At 32.2% G+C, this 25,553-nt stretch overlaps 1 protein-coding gene across 1 annotated transcript in view; it reads right to left on the bottom strand.

Annotated features, from left to right (window-relative positions):
* Nucleotides 1-25,553, bottom strand: part of LOC145668106 (putative chitinase 2) — a 97,444-nt gene that overhangs the window by 12,134 nt on the left and 59,757 nt on the right. Inside the window, exons 6-7 of the mRNA XM_081735633.1 lie at nt 22,790-22,975; nt 1,431-1,562 (exon numbers count right to left, since the gene is read on the bottom strand). Coding sequence (XP_081591759.1) covers nt 1,431-1,562; nt 22,790-22,975 — 318 coding nt within the window. The remainder of the gene's footprint in view (nt 1-1,430; nt 1,563-22,789; nt 22,976-25,553) is intronic.

Here is a 25,553-nt window from a genome sequence, read left to right as displayed (position 1 = left end):
AGCTGCGAAAAGTTGTTAAATCTATATGTTTTATATTCTGTGGAGTGATGTACTTCTTGTTTCGATTATATTTATTAAGATTTTGTGATAATGTCGGTACGTGTACGTAAGTGGTAGAGTTGTTTATCAATTGGACAACTATTTTTGTACCAAGATTTGTGGTTATATATATATTGAGCGATTACGTATGAGAGTAGGAACGACTCTGGAAGTCATATTGTTGACATAAACACCTGACACTTGTAAAGTTAGTTATATCACGTACAAGGAAAGTACTTGGGCTCGAACGGGTGAATACGCACGAAAAGGGAAGCATGTATAATGTCAGCATCCCGGAAGCAAACAACGATGTCTGCTTTTCTGCAAAATGGTGTAAACGTTCGCAAGAACAGGGCAGTTTTTAAGGTTTACAAACAAATTCGTTTTTTTGAGGTTTACAAACATTTTTTTTTTCTTTCTTTCTTCACGAAAACTACTTATGACCTTTTAGAATCAGTTATATCAGTACACTTAATGAGCTCTATCGAGTGGTTTATTTATCATGTTTGGACATTTTCTGACAAGATTTTTGCAAGATAAATAACTATAATAATTGTTTCTTATAAGTGAATTATATACAAAACAAAAAGGTAATATACATATACACACACGAAGTAAAAGTGCAAAGAAACTAAACTTTGTAGTAATGATAAAGGAAATGGACAAAAAAAAAAAAAAAAAAAATCGGAAAGACAACTGAAGGTCGAAAAGCATATACCGTGGGTATTTCAGTTTATTTTTATGCAAGTGCAAATCCTTATCTTTGTTCCATTTGCCCTTTAAAGGTTTATTCTTTCGGAAACAAACAAAAATTAAAACTCTCCCTTTAATTATAACATTTATAAGACAATACAAAGTATAACCATCGTAAATTCCATATGTGGTTCATGCCTTTGGAGCTCACTGGAAACTGAATACCAGAATTACTGCAGGAAATACATTATGCTTGACTCATCCATTACTACCAGAAGTTCCGCTAAAATCTGCAACTTTTAGTTCAGATAACTACTCAATTGCCTCATAATAATAGATCAATTCGAACAATCTATGCTCCCACCGAGAACTACACCCAGGATTACACACTTAAAATACGCAGGACTACACGCACTAACTGTTCGGCTACATGTGGAGGACATATTTACATATAAATAAGCTTCTCAAAACTTATCCACGTTTTTATTATTCATTAAAAAATCTGTAATGAAAGAGAGTGTGCCTAGATAATGTTACATTTTGATTAGTGAAGAAAAATAATCACATACTGTAAATTGTGTCGCGTTTCAAATTACTCTAAATGGCATTGGAGATACGGAAAGATCACAAATTCGTGGAAAACAGGAAATTTGTAACAAAGAATTGATTCCTGAATGAGAATATGAGAGTTAGCTTACCTTCTCTGCTACACTTCGTTTATCGTCGTAACTGACCCATTTATTTCCTTGCACCATGTATGGCGTGGACGTTTCATCATCCCAATATGTATTCCATGACGATCTATTGAAATTGGTGAGGTCTAGGCAGATCTACAACACATAAAAATATATATGTATGAAAACATTATAGAATTAAATTCGGATTTAAAGCATTATTCATTGTACAGAAATTATTTTTAGTACCCACTTCACAAGCTTTCCGTTAACAACTTTTAAACTTCATATAACTTCGACAAATAATAATTGAGTGAAACTGTACCAAATACTTGACCAGTTCTATTGCATTATGCTCAGGATGTTCTTGACAAATGCTAACTTCGTTTCTGCTACTTGTTTCTGCTTGTAACTTTAATTAACTTTTCTCTGATAATGGAACCAGAACAGTTTCGAAACTATACTAAAACAATAGAAAAGGATAAATTTTGGAAGTTAACTGAATTAACTTGAAAGAGCTTCTCACAAATTATTTAGGTATAATTTTGATGCTTTCTAACGGTAATTATTTTACATATTGTGAATTCTTGCACTGTAAAAATTCCTTGTATGTATTGTTTAATGATGAAGTCATTATGTTAGGAAAGCATAGATGCAAATTACATTGAAAATCATATTTTGTTGTATTTCTTTGTAGAGTTTATGGTGTGCTAACTCGATTAACAAAGTGCAAAAAAAAATGTCTATTACACTAAAATGTAATTAGCATTGTCATAATAATGTTAACGTATTATTACGACAATTCTAATTAAACTTGGCATTGACTAATATAAAATAATGTATTGATGCTACCCAGGGTAACTTACCACTTGCTACACCATATATTCACAATTCTCCTTTAAATGTTGATTTTAAAACAAACGTTTAATCAGTAGCGTTAAGAACTAATATATAATAACTTGAAATTTTGGAAAAGTATTGTTTTTTTTTTAATTATACATGTTTCTTCATGCAGGTTTTACTAGTTAATTAAACAGTACTAACGTAGACGATGCCCTCACTACATTTTATAAGATTGTTAATAATATATATGACGAAACAGTTTCATATGCAAAACTACATATTATTAAGAAGTATTTTTGCTGGTTTACTAAAGGAACAATTGAAACTTTTAAAACAACGGAGTTACACAGTAAGTAGTGAAATGTTTGGACTATGAACTTTAGAAATCTAAGAAAATGATAAACGAAGTATGTTGAAAACTAGCAGAATGCGCGTTCTTCGCACGGGGAGAATATGTTTCATTTTGCGACATCGGAAGTGTTTATCTCAACGACTCCGAAAACGGATTCGACACTAATATCAGTCATTTTCGATCATTTATATATATATATATAAATGATCGAAAATGACTGATATTACTATATACATATCCCCCTCCCCCTTCTCAAAGTTGCGGGGCTGAATTTAGATTTAAACAGGATATATGCATCTCCGCGACCCAGAAAACTAAGGACTGGACACTAATATCGGCCATTTTCGATCATTTTTATATACTACCCCTCCCCCATCTCTAACTTGCACCGTCAAAGTGAAATGATAAAAATCACCCCAGGTTCGAACCTCATCCATGTTGAAAATTTGATCGATATATACATTGCTGAAATAGAACTCAAAATAAAAATAATTCATCTTACTTTTGAAATCTACTTTCCAAGGAAAGGGGTAAACAGAAATTTGTAATATGAGACTTTGAAAGGATATTTTTATAAGTAACACTGATATTGCAAACGGATTTGTTAAATATTTGAAGTCTCTCTATGGTAACAATGTTGAAGAAGATGTGGTTCAATGATAATGACTAGCAAGATCCTAATATCCAACCTCTTGAAGAAATTAGTTATACAGAATGTAAAAATACTATAAAGAAACTAAAACCCAAACGAGCAATTAGTTCTGATGGAATATCTCAATATATACTTAAGAGCGTTCGGAATTACTTATGAAACGTTTGAGTTCAATATTTAATTTAATAATCAAACAGAAATCATTCCCAACATTATGGAAATTAACACAGGTTTGTCCTGTACTTGAATCTGGTGATACAAATAATTCAAGATTACAAACCAATAGCAATAGTTTGTGTATCAGCAAGAGTAAATTTTATATAACCATATCTTTAGTCATGTTAAATGTGATGTAGTTAAAATTCAGCTTGAAATTTTTCCACGTAGGTCTGCAATGCATAATCTCGTATATTCTTCGTTTTCCATTTATTTTAGCAAAGCTTTCGATATTGTCAATCATAATATTTTGTTGTCTAAGCTAGGTAATTTTGAATTTTCTGCCCACTTATTGAAGCTTATTGAATCATACTTAGTGTTGCAAAATTTCCGGAAATTTGGAGCCTGTTGGTAAAAGAATCTTTTTTTTTTCCGGTTGCTTTCCGGAAAAAATGAAAAAATGGGAAAATAACAAAAATCTTTGTATTAGGTTAATTTTTCTAGTAATGGAACTGATTTTTTTTCTCGAACGCGTGAAAAATGTAAGTTGAGAAATTCCAATATTGCGAATATTTATAAAAGAAGCATTCGAAAATAAAACTGTTGTAATTATTCCTGAAAATGAATACTTTGTACTTATTTCCATTCATGTGCTTTTTAGTCGTTTATTCGTAGTTCTGCATTAATTACAGAACTTTTACAGTTGCATACACATCTACCATCATGAAGCGTTTCTGTTGCAACAAATAGGGCTCTTAAATGAAACTGAGCTCTTAATGTGCTCTTCGATCTCGTGAAATTTTGTTAATTTTAACCAAATTACTTCTTAAAAGAGAGAGCAATAGACAAATTTCACTATTACTCATGCACTAAAACATTTAATTTCCATTATTTAACATTCTAATATAAACTTTTTTTATATAAACTATGTACACAATTTTGTATGAAAACAAACACCTGTTTCTAGTGTGAAAACTTATATATATATATAAATGAAAGAGACTATATTTGTAACTTAACAATTCTTGAACCACGAGACTGATCTCGATAAAATTTTCAACATAGATGAGGTTCGGGCCTGGGATGGTTTTTCATTTCACTTTGAAGGTGCAACTTGGAGGAACGAAGAGGGTATATATATTTATATATATATCTATATCTATATCTATCTCTCTCTCTCTCTCTCTCTCTCTCTCTCTCTATATATATATATATATATATATATATATATATATATATATATATATATATATATATAAATTTAAAATGACCAATGTTAGTGTCGAATCCATAGTTTTCAGGATTGCTGAGATGAGCAGTAACATTTCCGATGACCCTTAAATCCAAATTCATCCCCACAACTTGGGGGCGAGAAGATATATATAAATGATCGAAAATGGGCGATATTAGTGTCAAATCCGTAGTTTCCGGAGTTGCCGAGATGAACAGTTACACTTCCGATGCCGTTTAAATCCAAATTCAACCCCATTAGTACTCCTTAAGGGGCAGAGGAGGGGGACATGTAAAAGTAATTGAAAATGACCGATACTAGAGTCGAATTTATAGTTTTGGGGGTTCCTTAGTTCATTGGTGACAGTTTTGGTACCTTTATGTCCAAAATGAAACGTATTCTCCCCGTGCGAGAAACGTATTCTACTAGTCTTTAATAATATCTAACGAAAGTTTCACATGTTAAATTTTTAAATATATTTCTCGCTGCTGAAATTTACGCACTTGTGCGGTATATGTGTGTATGTCTAAATAAGATCATCTCTCTCTCTCTCTTTGAGTTTACCAGATACCAGGAAACTAAAAAATAAAATTAAAACTTGTTGCCTTAAGTATTTTTCCTGCTAGCGAAATACATTGTGTATATACTGCAGACACGTTACTGCAAATAAGATTAGCATCAGGCGAAGAAATAGTTTTTAAATTATATTTTTGAGTTTTTGCCAATATTTCCGAAAAAAAGATTACTTCTAATGGGTTCAAAATTTTCGGAAATTTTACACAGCATAAGGAAGATACGTATCTCCATAAGATATATATTTAACATACCGATATTATCTAAAATGATTCTAGCCCCGTTATTTTAACACTTCCCTGCCATAAAACGGGAACTTCGTAAGATGGTTTAATATAATTTAAATGTGTCTACGTTAATTAATCTAACTAGGATTATAGTTTAGTATCTTTTGTAGCCATAACTCCATTCTATCACGGTGCTAACTTTAAAAGAGTGATGCACATATATTTGTTTCCACAAATTTTTCCTATTCTAATACAAGAAACATAAGTAGTCAATGATCTAAACTGCAAACTAGTAAATATAAAATAGTTTTCATTTTAAAAGCATAATGGAGTAAAATATTCGAAAATTTCAATTTTTCCCAAATTTTCAGTTTTTTTTTTCCGCGCTCGGGAAGAAAACGGTAAAAAAAACTGTTTTCTTTTACCAAAAATTTCTGGTTTCTTTCCAGACCTTTACAACAATAACCATACTTAAGAAACCGAAAACACTAGGTAAAATATAAGCAACTTTAAATCAACCGAGTACAGTACTAAATCAGGTGTACCCAAGGTTCAAATTTGGGTCCATTATTGTTCATATTATGTGTTAACGACTTGCTTTCAAATTTAAAATATGCTGATTGTCTAATGTATGCTGATTACATAAAGATTTATAAAGATATTCGGAATATAGAGGATAGTCATCAACTGCAAAAAGATATCAATGCGCTGTTTGAGCGGAGCTTAAGAAATTTACTCCAATTGAAAAAGTATTCCTATATGGTTCTAACGAAAAGTAAAATAAATTTTACTCCAACGTATTCCATAGATGGGCAAATAACGGACTACGTGCAATCTATTAAAGATCTAGGAATAATTACAGACAGCAAATTAACATTCAAGGAACATGTGCAGTACTCTGTTAGTAATTCTTACAAGCAATCAGAATTTATAATAAGAAATATATTGAATCTTAATGAAAATGTCCTGAAGTTGGTTTTTAATAATACTGTCAGACCTAGATTGGAATAGGGTCGATTGTATGGGCCATTATATAGATCTTGTTTGTACTTAGTTCCGAAGTCACACCAAGTTAAAGCGTGATCGGAGGAATATAACGTAGGCCAAAATGGGCGAAATTATAGTTTTAAAAAATAAAGTGTTTAATTATATAAGACAAAAACAAGCTAGTGAATGTGGTTATTTTTAAACAAACATGAGTGAAAGGCAAACAACGTCACGAATATATCCAGAAATGGCAAACTTGACTAGTAGTGAAAGTGATAAACAAACACTAAACACGGAAATTGAGAGGAATATAAAAACAAGTTTAGAAAGTAAATGGTCTCAATGCTATCTGTTCAATTCAATCAGTTGGATCAATGCGTTCAATTTGTTCAATTCTTGATTCTCGATGGCTATTCTAGGACAGATGTCAACGGAGTTGTGAATCTCCAGCCTCAACGCCGTCACCAGCTGATGTTCCGTCAGCAGCTAAGAGGAGTGAGGTTCGAAGACCATCGACGATCGGGAAGGAATTAAGGACCTTGGAAGTTTGAGTTGCTCTCTGTTCCACACCGCAGCGACAACACGTCAAGCGACTAAGGAAAGGAAGAGAAGATGCGTTTCCCAGAATGATGTTACGATCCCGAAAGAAAATTATAAAGTATTTTAGTGTGTGACTGATGTAATTGTTACAGTGCACCTGCACACCTCCACAAGCCCAACTATATGTATGTAAGTAATTTTATTTATGTTCACTCTTAATTGAGGATTGAGGAAAAGGAAACTCAGGTTCTTTGACCCGCATACATAAGCCTTGCATTGGCATGTTCTACTAACTTTCATTATATTCAGTGAGAGTTTATTAAATTCTATTATTTTCTATTAAATCAGTAATAAGAATTAACTTCTTAATAGTCCTGCCTGACAAGAAGAGTAAATGTGCAGATTGCTGGTTTATAGTTACATTTAAACTCGGTCTTCCAGTTCACTACATCATCATCATTCATAATCATTATTCCTTATTTTGTAATAATATATCAAAACTCCAATTCCTTTATCTTTCATTTCAAGAACAAAAATTAGAGCGTATTCTGATGTGCCGTTCATGAACAGTAAAGAAGCGTAAAAATTCATATAGCGACACCAATATTGTAGAATTCCTTGCTAAACTTTTGTAAACATATATTACTTTAAAAAATACCACGTACCTGTACTTTTGAAGAGAATATCTTATCAAAGATTACTAGGTGAGTTTGAATATAACAGTTTATTGGATAGGCTGACCAAATATTTTTATATAAATTAGTTGTGAATGTTCTTAATAATAGCGACATACTTAAGTAAGTTAGGTATATATCAAAAACGTTCATTGAACATCAAGACTTATTCAAAACTAGCAGAATACCTGTTCTTCGCACAGGGAGAATGCGTTTCAATTTGGACATAAAGTATTAATGGTGGCTGAATTTGGATTTAAACGGCATTCGAAGTGTCACTGTTCGTCTCTGCGACCCCGAAAACTATGGATTCAACATTAATATCAGTCATTTTCGATTTTATATATATATATATATATATATATATATATATATATATATATATATCCCCCTTCCTCAAGTTGTGAGGCTGAATTTAGATTTAAACGGCATCGGAAGTATCACTGTTCATCTGAGCGACCCAGAAAACTATCAATTCGACACTAATATTGGCCATTTTCGATCTTTTTTTTTTAAATATCCCCCTCCCTCTCTCCTAAGTTGCACTGTCAAAGTGAAATGATAAAAACCATTCCAGGCCTGAACCTCATCTATATTTGATCGAGATCAGTCTCATAGTTCAAGAGTCATTAAGTTTTATTTTTATATATTTTCATATATATTTATTTTTATATATCTCTCCATCCCTCTCCGCTACGTTATACCTTCAAAGTGAAATGAAAACTTCACTCCCAGGCTTGAACCTCATCTATGTTGAAAATTTGATCGAGATCCGTCGCGTGGTTCAAGGATTCAAGAGTTATTAAGTCACAAACTCAGTGACTTTTATTTTACATATATATGAACATTTTAAGAATTCGCCTGTAAGAAGAATGTGTTCAATCAACATTAATCTTACATGTCAAAACGAAGATTTGGATTTTAGTCTCCCGTTTCACAAATATTTACATTTACTTAGGCAAGCTTGTAAAGCCTATTCAAATGTTTTGCAATACTCCGAGATATTTATTATTACTTGTGTACTTTTTACTTTATGTAGATTTAATATTCACCTCCCTTGTTCATTTTACTTTCTTTTTTTCTGTATCTATACGTTTTTAATTTTATATCTTCAATTATAGTACTATATATACAAATCACTAAAAACTCTCTTTAAATTTATGTGATCTTTCTTTATTGAGGGTGAGTGAATAAAGAAATAAATTATTATCCAAGATGGTGTCAAGTAAGCAGCCATGTGTTCTGTGTTTAAGGATATTTATGGTAAGCAAAGTATTATTACTTGCTCACGTGTAATAGCAGATTTCACGTGAAAAATGAGACCTCTATATTCATATGTAAATATGTAAAGCGTCCGGAAACAATACTACTTCAAGTTATACTTCTTAAGTCAATCAAAGGTTCTCCTAGGCGATAATGTTGATGTCTTATATCCTTTTCTCTTAGTAGATCAATACCACGTAGTATTGTGATTCCACCTTCAAAAAATATATACATGATGTACATCAAGATTATCGCATAGGGGAATTTTCTTAATTACCTGGAATAGACCAGGAATAGGCATGCTTGAGTGCACTTACATAAATTTGAATTTAATGGGCAATAATATAACCGTGTTTTTCCCCATAAAATTTAGTACATTAAACCAACGTCACTCTGGAAAACACGTCACATAAAATTTAAAGGGTTCCACTAATAATAACAGTAGAAGCATGTGAAGAGCCTTTTGCATAACATATATTAAGCCTCTATGTTTCTTGTAAAAGGATATTAGTGTATGCGTGCTAAATATTGGACAGTTTTCTGCTGTTTCCAGGAATGCAATTACGTGATTTCTTTCCTGATTTTGAAATATGTATTACATACGTTCTATTAGTCAATATATATAGAATCTTACAAAAATATGTCACAGTATTTGAAAAGAGATTCCTTACATCAAAATAAGAAAAAAAAAAAGTTCATAAGAACCTATGCTCAAAATTGATAGTTTCGGAGTTAAAGGATGCCGAAAACGTGAAACAAGTGAACTTGAAAAGTTCGTAGCTCCATTACTATGGGTCCTATCGTAGTCGGATCAAGACATCACTGAGGAAGTGGTATGTGAACTATCCAAATATCCATGTTTAAGAATGCTCCAGTACTTGCACATCAATTTTTAGAGAGGTAGGTGGAGAGTGATCAAGTACTCCCAAACAGACTCTCTAAAAATGATTGTGCAAGTACCGGAGGTTCTGAAAAATGAATATTTGGATCGTTCACATACTAGTTCCTCAGTGATGTCTTGACCCGACTACGATCGGTCCTATAGTAGTGGAACTATGGACCTTTAAATTTCATTTTTTAACATTTTCGGCACTCTATAACAACGAAACTATGTACTTCCGACCACAGATCCGTATGAGCTTTTTTTCTTATTTTGATGTGAGAAATTTATTCCCAAAATATTGTGACAAAATTCTTGTAACACCCTGTATATGTTGGGCCCACTATTTTTTTTCAGTTTTCGTTAATGACTTAGTCCATGATATAGATGATTAGAAATTCTCTTGTACGCTGATGATACAAAATGCTAAAAGAAATAACATGTGACAAGGATAGAAAAATTTTACAGAGAAAGTTAGAAAAAATACGCTATTGATCGATGAATTACTATGAATATAAACAATGATAAATATAAATATATATATCATTTACAAGATGTACTTTGTAACAACTTATATGTCAAGCAGCAATATAGTCGAGAAAGCAGAAATATAAATTATATTGGCATAAATATTTGATAACAAATTAATCTCTGAAATGCATAGGAGACACACAGGAAAACAGGTGTTAATAGTAATAAGTTACACTCAAGAAAATGGTCCAATTTTAAAAGTTATGTGTATAAAACAATTATTCGACTTAAACAGGAATATGTAAAACGAAAAAGGAAATGACTGAAATATATATATATATAATCTATTTGTAACATTATCTTAAACTATACCATTTATATCGCTAATCATATATAGTAATGGAGAAAATTTTTGTATGTGTCACATACATATTATCTGTATATCTTCACTGTATGTATTCTTCATGTAACTATAAATGTTATTATAGTTTTGTGATTTAAGTGCAGATTTAAGCTTTATCGATCAACTATGACCAGATATTTACTATTCAACAAATACAAGAAAGGAAATGAGAATATAATATCCCGGTACATTAATTATTTATTGATTTTCGAAACGGCTACGACTCGGTTAGGAAGGAAACATTGTAGGAAACATTCTTAAAGAATTTGGAAAATTAAAAAGCTAGTTAAATTAACTAAGATGTATTTAAATGAATCCCGAAGTACGAGCCTTCACGTCGAGAATGGCCTGAAACAAGGAGATGCGTTGTCACCATTATTATTCAACTTTGTCCTGGAATACGCTATAAGGAAAATCAAAGACATCAACCAGGGCCTAGAGCTGAATGGTATTCACCAGGTTATGGCATATGCTGATGATATAAATGTCACAGGAGATGATAGAAGAACAATAGAAAGAAGTACAGAAGTCTTCACGAAGAAATTAAATGTTAACTAAAAGCAGGGAATTCGTATTATAATTCAGTTCAAAATTCTTTGTCTTCGCGAATTCTGTCAAGGAATTTGAAGCTTCAAATATATAAAACGATAATCATGCCTGTTGTCCTGTATGGCTGTGAAACATGGTCGCTTACTCTGAGGGAAGAACACAGACTGAAAGTATTTCAGTAGTAGAAAATGGATCGATCTGGGCCAACATAGAACAACTCAGGAGCCCCTGGGAAATCGAGCACCTTGAACCGTGAACCCACGGTCTTTTACGACCTCCATTTTAGGGGTGTATTTGTTCCCTTTTATGAGCACTTTTTAGGGGGTGTACTCGTTCTCTTTTATGAGCATTTTTTAGGGGTGAACTCGTTCCCTTTTATGAGCATATTTTCCAACCCCTATTATAGCAGAAACTACGAACACACAGCAGAGCAGATAATACATAAGACTCGTTCTCTTTTATGAGTACATTTTTAGGGGTGTACTCGTTCCCTTTTATGAGCATATTTTCCAACCCCTATTTGAACATAGCAGATAATACATAAGATTCGTTCCACCCCATTTGAACATAGCAGAGCTAATAAAAGAGTATGGCTCATTTTTCAACCCTTATTTTACCATAACAGAAATCACACTGAGACTACGAAACATAGCGAAGATTAAATATAGTTCATTTTAGGGGGAGTACTCGTTCTCTTTTATGAGTACATTTTAGAGGGTGGACTCGTTCCCTTTTATGATCACTTTTTCAACTCCTATTTTAACATAGCAGATAATACATAAGATTCATTCACTATTTGAACAGGGAAATCGAACCTTGAACCGTCGACATCTATTTTAGGGGTGTATTTGTTCTCTTTTATGATCACTTTTTCAATCCCTATTTTAACATAGCAGATAATACATAAGACTACGTACTTTTTCCACCCCTTATTTTACCATAGCAGAGAATACATGGAGACTACGAACACATAGCATAGCAGATAGCACGTAAGATTAGTTTCAACCCCTATTTTAACATAGCAGATAATACATAAGATTCATTCACTATTTGAACAGGGAAATCGAACACCTTGAACCGTCGACATCTATTTTAGGGGTGTATTTGTTCCCTTTTATGACCACTTTTTCAACCCCTATTTTAACATAGCAGATAATACATAAGACTACGTACTTTTTCTACCCCTTATTTTACCATAGCAGAGAATACATGGAGACTACGAACACATAGCAGAGCAGAGAATACATAAGACTACGAAACATAGCAGGGGTTTATTCGTTCTCTTTTATGATCACATTTTCTACCCCAGACAATGAATACCTATGTAACAAAGCAAAGGGGGTGTACATAAGACTACGAAACATAGTAGAGCTATATTCGTTCCACCCCTATTTAAACATAGCAAAACTACGAACACATAGCAGAAAGATTTACATTTCCGATTCGATACGCCCTTTGAACCAATTTGGATGAAACATGGTATATAGGGGTTTTCGGACATTCTGATCACGAATACCATTTCTATTTTTACCTGGGTCTTATAGTTTATGTGGGATACGCCCTTCCTATGACAATTTTAACCGATTTGGATGAAACTCGGCATATGGGGGTTTTCAAACATACTGATTACGAATATTATATTTATTTTTACCTGGGTCTTATAGTTTATGTGGGATACGCCCTTTGTATGACACTTAAAAGCCTATCACTCGAAAACGGAGCCACATATTGAGATGGTGTTTCCACATTAGTAATTGGTCATCAACTACTACAAGTTTCAAAAATACTGATCATCGAGGTCAAAGGTCAAAAACTCGGAAACGAAGCAACGTATTGAGGTGCTGTTTCCAAATCTAGAAATAGGTCATCAACTAGTACATGTTAAAAAGTATTGAACACCGAGGTCAAAGGTCAAACTCGTAAACGAATCCACATATTGAGATGACGTTTCCTAATTTAGTAAATTTGTGTGATCTATTCAATTTTGTACCAAGCAGAAAAAAAGTGAAGAAGGAATAAATTTGAGTGGCTTATTTACTTTTGTATTAATGAGAAAGAAATCAAGGAAACACAATTTTAACTAGCGCAGAATTTCTGTACCTTTTTGGGCTATTCAAATAAACGCAAAAATTAATTTGGATGGACTAACAAGAAAGCAAAGATATGCCATATTAACTAGCTGAGAATTTTATATCTTGTACTATTTAAACAAATGAAGGGATAAATTTGAGTGGTCTATTCAATTTTATACCAATGAGAAATGCCATTTTTATCTAGCTCAGAATTTCTAGTGCATGTTGTATTATTTAAACAAAACGAAGGGCTAAATTTGAGAAAGCGAACATGGACCATTTTAACTAACTCAGAATTTTATATCATTTTGTAGTACTCAAATTCGGATGGAGTATTTAGCTTTGTATGAACCAGAAAAAAGTGAAGAAGGTCCATTTTAACTAGTTCAATATTTCTGTACAATTTTGTACTACCCAAATAAACGAAATTTTATTTTTGTACCAATCAGAAGAAAATCAAAGAAGAGTCATTTTCACTAGCCAAGCAGAAAAAGGAAAGAATTAACACTGTACTAATCAAGTAAACAAAGGTATAAATTTGTAATGACCAGAAAAGGAGAAGGATCAGCATTCTATACTTTTTGTGCCATTTATTTGGGTGACCTATTTCCTTTTGTACCAACGAGAACCATTTTTAACAGGCTTAGACTTTTATACCTTTTTGTAATATTTGTACCAAACAAAAAAGCAAGGAAATACCATTTTTGTGCTAACCAGAAAAAGCGAAAAAATGCCTTTTTTAACTAGTTCAGAATTTCTTGACCATGTTGTACTATTTAAACAAAGGAATAAATTTGTGTGACCTATTCACTTTTGTAACAAGCAGAAAAAGGAAAGAACTAACATTTTGTACTAATCAAATAAGCGAAGGAATAAATTTGGGTGGTCTATTTAGTTTTGTACTCATTCGAAAAAAGCGAGGAAGGACCATTTTATACCTTTTTTGCAATTTAAGGAAAGGAATAAATAAATATGGGTGTTCTATTTCCTTTTGTACCAACGAGAACCATTTATAACAGGCTTATATTTTTATGCCTTTTTTGTAATATTTGTACCAAACAGAAAAAAGTTACACAGATAAACAAAGGAATAAATTTGTAATAACCAGAAAAAAGCGAAGCTCAGCTTGATATACCATTTGAGTGGCCTATTGAATTTTGTACCAATGAGAAATCTCATTTCCAGGCCATGTTTTACTATTTAAACAAACGAAGGGCTAAATTTGAGAAAGCGAACATGGACTCAGAATTTTATATCATTTTGTAATACTAAAATTTGGATGGATTATTTAGTTTTGTACCAAGCAGAAAAAGGAAACAAAGGTATAAATTTCTACTGACCAGAAAAGCGAAGTATCAGCATTCTATACTTTTTGTGCCATTTAAGAAAATAATAAATTTATTGAGGGTGTCCTATTTCCTTTTGTACCAACGAGACCATTTTTAACTGTCTTAGAATTTTATACCTTTTTGTAATATTTAAACAAACGAAGGGTTAAATTTGTACCAAACAGGAAAAGCGAAGAAATACCATTTTTAACTAGCTCAATATTTCTGTACCATTTTGTACTACTCAAATAAACGAAGGAATAAGTTTGGGTAATGTATTTTATCTTTGTACCAATCAGAAGAAAATCAAAGAAGGTCTATTGTAACTAGCTCACCATTTTACACCATTTTGTACTTCTCAAATAAACGAAGAAATAAATTTGAGTGATCTATTCAATTTAGTAGCAATCAGAAGAAAAGCAAAATAAACGAAGGAATATATTTGAGTATTCTATTTTTTGTGGTACTATTTTGTATATTCTTGTGTCACCCAGAAAAAGGGTAACTTTAAAGTTGCATTTCTAAATAAATTTTAATTGCCTTTTCCGTCACGTAAAAAATGCAGTATATAAGAAGCTTTGAAATTACACTAAAAATAATATCAATAGCCGTTTGCCTTCCACGGTGCCCATGCTATATAAGAAACAGATTTGCACTCAATACACTGTACCTTAGGACCCTCACTATACTAACAATACAAATGTTAGGTAACTTTTTCGTACCGTTCCTTTCTTATTTTATTTAAAGTGCATTAATATTGAGAAGCTTAAACATCTGCAGTAGCAGAAAGAATTATAGTTTTTGAGTTGAATAAAACTGTTCACAGCTAATAATTCAGCACTTTTCTATAGATGGTGTGCAACATGGAACTTTGAAAACTGTTCTTTTCCTTGGTAAACTGATTTTTACTTTGATATGATCTCTTCTTCGTCTAGTCTTTCTTCTGGCTTTTCCTCAATCAGTACAGTGATCCAAAATGGCCAAGCATGCTGTTTCTTCTTTCTTTTATTAATTGCAATGATTCGTTGTCATTCATCAGTTTTCTTTAGAAGGTCTTCATCCCTTAATAACACTAATTGCTATGCAGTCTGTTCTACACAATTAAGTTAACATTGAATTATGACGCAACTCTCGTCTGTAACCAATGGCAGTTCTGATTGGTTAAATCTTATATTCAAATATGTAGTTAGTGATCGGAAAACTTTGGACTTTAGAGTCGCCCCACTATAAAAATTGTTCCGTGAGCACCTTAGCACTTTAAATGGCACAAAAGGGTATAAAATGCTGAGCTTGTTAAAATGAACCTTCTTTGTTTTTCTTTCGATTGGTACAAAAATAAAATAGACCACTCAAATTTATTCCTTCGATTATTTGAATAGCACAAAAAGGTATAAAATGCTGATTTAGTTAAAATGATCCTTCTTCGCCTTTTCTGGTCAGTACAAATTTATTCCTTTGTTTACTTGATTAATTCTTTCCTTTCTCTGTTAGGCACAAAACCTAATACTCCATCCAAATTTATTTCTTCGTTTATTTGAGTATTACAAAATTTATATAAAATTCTGAGTTAGTTAAAATGGTCCTTTGCTTTTTTCTTCTTGCTACAAAATTGAATAACCACTCAAATTTATCCCTTCGTTTGTTTAAATAGTACAACATGGTCTAGAAATTATGAGCTAGTTAAAAATGGCATTTCTTCGCTTTTTCTGGTTAGTACAAATTGATTCCTTTGTTTACTTGTGTAGCCTTTTCTGTTTGGTACAAAACGAAATAGGTCACAGAAATTTAATTCTTCGTTTGATTAAATATTACAAAAAGGTATAAAATTCTAAGCCAGTTAAAAATGATCCTTCTTCGCTTTTTGTTTCCACGTTGGTACAAAAGGCAATAGGACACCAGTATTTATTTATTCATTTCTTTAAATGGCATAAAAAGGTATAAAATGCTGAGCTAGTTAAAATGGTACTTGTTCCCTTTTCTTCTGATGGGTACAAAAAATAGACTACTCAAATTTATTCCCTTGATTATTTGAATAGCACAAAAAGGTATAAACTGCTGAGTTAGTTAAAATAGACCTTTGCGTTTTCTGGTAAGTAAAAATTTATTCCTTCGTTTATTTGAATAATACAAAAGCTATAATGTCCCTTCACTTTTTCCAGTTGATACATAAGGAAATAGTCCACTCAAATTGTATTCATTCACTTTTTTCTGGTTCGTACAAAATGATAAAAAATATGGCCATTCTTTGCTTTTTTCTTGCTACAAAATTAAAAAGCTCACTCGAAAGTCATCCCTTCGTTTGTTTAAATGATACAAAATTTTATTGGAACTTCTGAGCCAGTTAAAATGGTCCTTTCTGGTTAGTAGAAATTTATTCCTTTGTTTATTTAAATAGTACAAAATAGTATAAAATACAGCTAGTTAAAATGGACGTTCATTTTTTTCTCGTTTGTATAAAAGTAGGACACCCAAATTTCGTTTATTTGAGCAGTACAAAAGTTATACATAAATTCTGAGTTCTTCGCTTTTTCTGGTTACTACAAATTTATCCGTTTTTTATTTAAATAGTACAAAATAGTTTAAAATACTCAGATAGTTAAAATGGTATTTCTCGTTATTACAAAATTGAATAGAGCACTCAAATATATTCCTTCGTTTATTTAAATAGTACAAGACAACATAAAATTCTCAGAAGTTAAACTCGACCTTCTTCGCCTTTTTTTAGGTTAGCACAATACATTTTGAGCTAGTTAAAATGGCATTTGTAGTTGGTAGAAAATTGAATAGGTCAATCAAATTTATCCCTTAGTTTGTTTAAATACTACGTGATGATATAAAAAATTCTCAGTTAGTTAAAATGTCATTTCTCGTTGGTACAAAAGTAAATAAGCCACTCAAATTTATTGCTTCGTTTGTTTGAGTAGTAGGAAAATGTATAACATGCGGAGCTATTTAAAATGGTCTTTCTTCGCTTTTTATTCCTTTGTTTATTTCTGTAGCACAAAATTATTAGCTAGTTAAATGGTATTTCTTTGCTTTTTCGGTTTAGTAAAAATTTTACAAAAGGTATAAGATTCTAAGCCAGTTAAAAATGGTTCTTCTTCGCTTTTTTCTCGTTGGTACAAAAGAAATAGGACACTCCAATATATTTATTTATTTTTAAATGGCACAAAAGGTATAAAATATTGAGCTTGTTAAAATGGACCTTCTTTGTTTATTAAATTTTTCAAAATGGTATAAAATGCTGAGTTAGTTAAACTGGCACTTTTCGTTTTTATAGAAGTAGGACACCCAAATTTATTCGTTCGTTTATTTGAGCAGTACAAAGGTTATACATAAATTCTGAGTCCGTTTTCGCTTTTTCTGGTTAGTACAAATTTATCCCTTTGTTTGTTTAAATAATACAACATGCACTAGAAATTCTGAGCTACATAAAAATGGCATTTCTCATTGGTATAAAATTTAATAGACCACTCAAATATATTCCTTCGTTTATTTAAATAGTACAAGATATAACATTTTCAGTTAGTTAAAATGGACCTTCTTTGCTTTTTTTAGGTTAGCACATAAAGGTACATAAATTCTGAGCTAGTTAAAAGGGCATTTCTCCTTGGTACAAAATGGGATAGATCACTTAAATGTATCCTTCGTTTGTTTAAATAGTTCAAGATGATATAAAATTCTCAGCTTTCTTTTTTGTTAGTAAAAAAATAAATACTCCATCCAAATTAACGTTTGCGTTTGAATAGCCCAAAAAGGTACAGAAATTTTGCACTAGTTAAAATTGTGTTTGAATAGTTAAAATGGTCTTTTTTCGCTTTTTCTGGTTAGTACAATTTTATTCTTTCGTTTATTTGAGTAGTACAAAATGGTATAAAATACTCAGCAAGTTAAAAGGGTTCTTCTTTGTTTGGTATAAAAAAGTAGACCACCCAAATTTGTTCTTTACTTCATTGGGCTGGTACTAAGGTATATAAATTCTGAGTTAGCTAAATTGGACCTTCTTCGATTGTTCTGGTTAGTACAAAAAACAGGCCACTCAAATTTATTCCATCGTTTGTTTAAATAGTATAAAAAGGTGGGCCTTCTTCGCTTTTTCTGGTTAGTACAATTTTGTTCTTTTGTTTATTTAAGTAGTACAAAATGGTATAAAATGATCCTGTGTTTGCTACAAAATTAAATAGCTCACTCATATTTATGCCTTCGTTTATTAGATTAGTTAAAATGATCCTTTTTTGCTTTTTCCTTTTGTTTGTTGAAATAATACAAAATGGTATAAAATACTCAGCTAGTTAAAATGGCCCTTTTTAGAGTTGACACAAATTATAAGTCCTTTGTTTATTTGAATACTCCAAAATGGCGCAATTTCTTTGTTTTTCTCGGTGGTACAAAACTAAATACTCCATTGTTTATTTGAGTAATAAAATTATATAAAATAGTCATTCTTCGCCTTTTTTAGACCACTCAAATTCTCAGCAAGTTAAAATAGCATTTCTAATTGGTACAAAATTGAATAGGTTACTTAAATTTATTTTTTCGTATGATATAAAATATTCAGCTAGTTCATTTTTCTCGTTGGTATAAAAAGTAGAACATCGAAATTATTCTTTCGTTACAGAAATTATGAACTTGTTAAAATAATCCTTCTTCGGTTTTTCTGATTGATACAAAAATAGAACATTTCAGTAGTTCAAAAGTTACATAAATTCTAAGCTAGTCAAAATGGTCAATTTTTGTTTGTTCTAAGTTAAAGTAGCTCTTCTTCTCTTTTCCAGATGGTACAAAAGAAAATAATCCACCTAATCTTCACTTTTTTTTCTGTTTGGTATAAAACTAAATACTCTATTCCTTCGTTTATTGGAGTAGTACAAAATGATATAAAAGCCTGAGTTAGTTAAAATGATCCTTCTTCGGTTTTTTGTTTATTTGAGTAGTACAAAATTATATAAAATTCTGAGCTAGATAAAATGGCATTTCTCGTTGGTACAAAATTGATTAGGTCATTCAAATCTATCCTTTCGTTTGTTTAAATAGTTAAAATGGCATATCTTTGCTTTCTTTCTCGAAGTAAGCCAGTAATATTTATTCATTCTTCACTTCTCTCTGCTTGGTACAAAACTGAATAGGTTACACAGGCTTTGTTTAATGTTATTAAAGCTTAAATATTTAACCTTTGACCTCGATAGTCAGTACTTTTGGGACATGTGCTCTTTGATGACCAGTTACTAAATGTGGAAACACCACCTCAATATGTGGCTCCGTTTTCGAGTTATTAGGTTTTAAGTATTTTGACCTTTGACCTCGATGGTCATTATTTTTGAAACTTGTAGTAGTTGATGACCAATTACTAAATGTGGAAACACCATCTCAATATGTGGCTCCGTTTTCGAGTTATTAGGTTTTAAGTATGTTGACCTTTGACCTCGATGATCATTATTTTGGAACTTGTGGTACCTGATGACCTATTACTCAATGTGGAAACAGCACCTGAGTATGTGGCTCCGTTTTCGAGTTTGACCTTTGACCTCGATGGTCATTATTTTGGAACTTGTAGTACCTGATGACCAATTGCTAAATGTGGAAACACCACCTCAATACGTTGCTTCGTTTTCGAGTTATTGGGTTTTAAGTATTTTGACCTTTGACCTCGATGGCCACTATTTTGGAACTTGTGGTACCTGATGACCTATTACTCAATGTGGAAACAGCACCTGAGTATGTGGCTCCGTTTTCGAGTAATTAGGTTTTAAGTATGTTGACCTTTGACCTCGATGGCCATTGTTTCGGAACTTGTAGTAGTTGATGACCAATTACTAAATGTGGAAACACCACTTCGATATTTGGCTCCGTTTTCGAGTTATTAGGTTTTAAGTATTTTACCTTTGACCTCGATGGTCATTATTTATGGAACTTGTAGTAGTTGATGACCAATTACTAAATGTGGAAACACCACCTCAATATGTGGCTCCGTTTTCGAGTTATTAGGTTTTAAGTATTTTGATCTTTGACCTCGATGGTCATTATTTTTGAAACTTGTAGCAATTGATGACCAATTACTAAATGTGGAAACACCACCTCAATATGTGGCTCCGTTTTCGAGTTTTGACCTTTGACCTCGATGGTCAACACTTTTGGGACATGTGGTCTTTGATGATCTATTACTAAATGTGGCTCAGTTTTTGAGTTATTGGTTTTTAAGTATTTTGACCTTTGACCTCAATGGTCAGTGCTTTTGGGACATGCAGTAATTGACGAATGCTATGTTACACAGGGGTTGATAAAAGGGAACGGGTACACTCCCTTATTACATATGAGTGCTGTTAAAATATTTGTTCGTAGTGTCTGTGTATTATCTGTTATGTTCAAATAGGGGTTGGAAAAAGAGGTCATAAAAGAGAACGAATACACCCCTAAAAATGATCATAAAAGGGAATGTATAAGCTCATAAAAGAGAACGAGTCTAAATCTATCCTATGTTCAATTAGGGGTGGAAACGAATACATCCCTGCTATGTTACGTAGTCTTATGTTTTATCTGCTATGGTAAAATAAGGGTGGAAAAAGTATGTAATCTTATGTATTCTCTGCTATATTAAAATAGGGGTGGAAATGAATCTTATGTATTATCTGCTATGCTATGTGTTCATAGTCTCCATGTATTCTCTGCTATGGGGTTGAATAAGTGATCATAAAAGAGAACGAGTCTTATGTATTATCTGCTCTGCTGTGTGTTCGTAGTTTCTGCTATAATAGGGGTTGGAAAATATGCTCATAAAAGGGAACGAGTTCACCCCTAAAAAATGCTCATAAAAGAGAACGAGTACACCCCCTAAAATGTGCTCATAAAAGGGAACAAATACACCCCTAAAATGGAGGTCGTAAAAGACTGTGGGTTCACGGTTCAAGGTGCTCGATTTCCCAGGGGCTCCTGAGTTGTTCTATGTTGGCCCAGATCGATCCATTTTCTACTACTTATTTCAAAGTAAAATCAGGAGACGAACATTCAGACCCAAGAGGAATAGAAATGGGGAATGGCGGAAACTTCATAACGAGGAACTACATAATTCATACCGTTTACCAAACATTGTTAGGGTTACCAAGTCTAGGAGACTCAGATGAGCAAGTTATGTAGCCAGAATGGAAGAAAGTAGAAACGCTTTCAAAGTTGCTCCTGGAAATCCAATCGGAAAATGTCCATTAGGAAGACGTAGGCGCAGATGGGAGAATAATATTAAGATGGATCTTCCAGAAATTGGAGCACAAAGTAGAAACTCGATTCAGTTGTCTCAGGACAGAATTTAATGGAGAGCTTGGTTAGTTGGGTGGTTAGTTGAATTAGAGTTTAGCATCCCTTTCAGCACCGAGACTATATAACACGTGGACCCACAGCTTAGCGTGGGATCTGAACCACACGTGCCTCCGCTGAGAATCGAATCCAGGACTCCCGCCAAATAGAATGTATTTATTTTCAGCATTCAATGTATAAATAATACTGTCACTTGTGTCTTATATTCAACTTGCTTTGTGTGACATATATATTGTTATAGTATGCTTCTGGCTGGTTTTAGCACTAAACATTCAAATAAATAAATAAAATAAGAATACAGATGAAATTAAGTTTGCTCAAGATGCTTCTATTGCTAAATATTTTCTTTCATTTTCGCAGCTTAACCCTTGGAATGTTGGAATGTCAGGATGAAGTGGTTTTTGATCCATGTACCTTTCTTGTAAGAAATAAGTTTTGTACTCCAGATTAGAAGCTGCTTAAATCGACTGACTCACAAGAATTATAGTACGCATGTTGTGCTATCTAAAATATAAAAAGTTGTATAATTGTTCTGTCTATGTCAATGGAAAAAGAAAAAACTTCATTCTTCCATGAGAAATTTACATTGGTAAAAAAAAAAAAAAAAAAAAAAAAAACTTGGTGTTGTAAGGGTTAACCTCTGCGCTAGATAACAAAATATACTGAAAACTTACAAAAGTTATCTTCATTAATAAAAATATTTGGTTGTCTTTTGAATTATTCTTATAGCATACTGGAGGCTAATATTCAGTCGCTTCTATTATAATTATTCTCCTTTGGTTTTGAATTTCTTCCTAACGTCTACTTATGATAACGGATTTTCAATTTTTAACTGAAAACTTTTTGTCAAAACTAATACATATCACAGCCCACTCACCTCATTATATCCCATAAAACCATTTTCCCTCGTATACGGTCCCTGAAATCCTCTGTCTTTGGCAGGTGCTCCAAATTCGGATTGACTAGAATTTTCAAGCAAAAATGTTCTTCCATACAAAGGAATTCCCATTACCAACTTCTCTGGAGGTGCTCCAAGTTTCATCATATATTTTATACTATATTCCTGAAATAATTACATTATAAATAATTTTAAAAAAATATATTAAAGTGAATTGAAGCAGTTAAATGTGTTCCTTCAAAAACGTACCTAAGTAACTTTGTATAATCTTCTGGGAAATTAAGGAAAACTTTTTAAGACAATAAGTAGATCAAAACTTACAAAAAAAAAAAAAAAAAAGGTTAAGTATTACTCTCTGTGCCACTCTGAAGATAATTATATTTTAAAAAATGTATTCTTAAAACAGATGTTATAGGAAATATATTAGGTTTACCATATTTTGAAAATCAAAAAAGAGGACATTTTTGCTGACAATTTCAAGAACAAAGCACTTTTAATACCAATACATTTACAGACTAGTGAACTGTTTAAATCATGTATTAGTAAGGGAACTAGTCATGAAACTTGTACATTTTTACAAATACAAACAATTACCTCAATCTCTGTCACTCTGACATTTACTTTGTTCGTCTTTCTTCTGACGATTGGCCTAAGCATATTTCTCTGTAGATCTTATCTTGTTCAATAATTGTTTATTACTTAAGAGATAGGCATGAAATTCCTTGCAAGTGAATTGTTTATAATTGTATTTCACATAACACATTCGCTAAGCGTAAGACTAAGTTTTGTCACACACAAATTAAACTTTCGTTAAAACAATTAAAATGTCATTGATCTATTATTGTCTACTAATGATACTCGACAGGAAAGCCCGGACATTTTACCAAATTTTAAAATTCCGCCCGGACAAAAATTTTTAGCTTAAAAAACAGAACATGTCCAGGGTAAACCGGACATATGGTAAGCCTAAATATATTAAACATCGTAGAACTTAGATCCTTTTTACAACAAAATACAGTAATACTATGATTTAAATATTGAAATAAATCACAAAACACTACTTGATATAACTGAAATTTCACACTTATCGATCAAGTGTTACATTTAGTTATATGAGATTATATTAGGGATTAAGATTATTCTACCAGAATCCTTTCTCAATGGCTTTTCTTCATAGAATATTTATAGTATTATGTTTATGTACATGTACTCAGGAAACTGAAATATAAAAGGTTATTCTTTTACTGGAGATGGACTGCATAGCTTTTCTAGTATCAACTACTGGTATATTCTTTATAGATACATGATCTACAGTAGCCTAATAAAAAAATGAAATATTTTTTTTAAAGTTTTACGTCCCACGTTTATGCAGGGTAGGCTAAAGGAGACGGTGATGATAAATAAATGAAATGGTGAAATGAAGAAAGTGGAAGGAAACAGGATAACCCCGAAAAAACACACTCAAAGTGTTTGTCCACCACAAAGTACACTTGGTGCGAACTGGGATAGAACCAAGGACCTAGGACACTCTACCACTGAACCACTGCAGCCCCAGAAGCCTAACAACAAAGTATACAAACCAAAATACACCGCTATTGGGAAATGGCATTGATATTGATATGGTATTACCGCCTATACAAAGTTTTAGTAAAACACTTCTTTCGCTGTTTCTCCATTTTGAACATCACACTAGGCATCTTCATGAGCAAACTCCGTACGAAAAATTGACAGAACAAGGCTTGTTTTCCGAAGTAAAGCCAAAAACTATCAAACCACCGCTCCATTCTCTTACTACAACACACCTTCTTTTCTCTAGATACATATTCAAAAAATTAAATGCTATTATTTGAAGTAGTATTTGATTCCTCGTGCAAATTATGTGCCTCAAGGAACACTGATGTTTTCTTGAAGAACTGCAACATCAATTTGAGAAAGATTTCATATTACTTGTTTCAACCATTATCTGTAAAATAAAGATAGGGCAAAAAAAAAAAAAAAAGTACCAAAGTCGCTGACTTAGTATCTTACTGTAGGCAAAGTGTCATAATCTTTCACGTTGTTTATGGCCTGAACTGAGACAGTTCCTGCTCGGAAAAAAAGCAGCATTTATTGTCAATGCAGATATTCATAGAGTTTGAAATCCTCAACAAAAGTGACTTAGATCCTTCTCTTAAAAGGTACATTTAATTATAAGTAAAACTGTTATCAATAGAATCAAGGGGTATAATCTTAAAACTCCTGTAACAGAAAAAGGTATCTCACATTACCGTATTTATGTCCTTGAATACTTGTTAAAACGACAATTAGACAAAAATAGCATCCGGCACAGTTCAAAAATGAGAGTTTTGCTTGTTCCTATTCTAGCCATCTGAAAATTCTTTTCTTAACTGATTATCTTCCAAACTATTCATTTTGGCTTCATTCATTACTAATAAATATTATTTCCCTAAACTTACTATTTTGTAAAATCCTAATTCTGTCACTCAATCGCATTATCCTGCATGCCTCAAACATGATAAGTAATAAGTCCAATGAGTCTACTATTTGTGAGACAAACACTGCCTTTTCTATAGGCAAGGTAGTGCTCGTTTGACGAATTTTGAAAGCTAGTAACAAGTAGTTAATAAGTTTTTTTCTTTTTAACTCTTTGCAATATAAATCCCATTGTTTTAAATTGCCTACAAACTTGCCAGAAGGAAAAGGATTCGAAGAGGTAACGAAACAAAGAACATCCAAATCCATC

Source organism: Thermobia domestica, chromosome 13, assembly GCF_964235325.1.
Source record: "Thermobia domestica chromosome 13, izTheDome1.hap1.1, whole genome shotgun sequence".
NCBI lineage: Eukaryota > Metazoa > Arthropoda > Insecta > Zygentoma > Lepismatidae > Thermobia > Thermobia domestica.
This window is presented reverse-complemented; position numbering and strand designations above follow the sequence as displayed.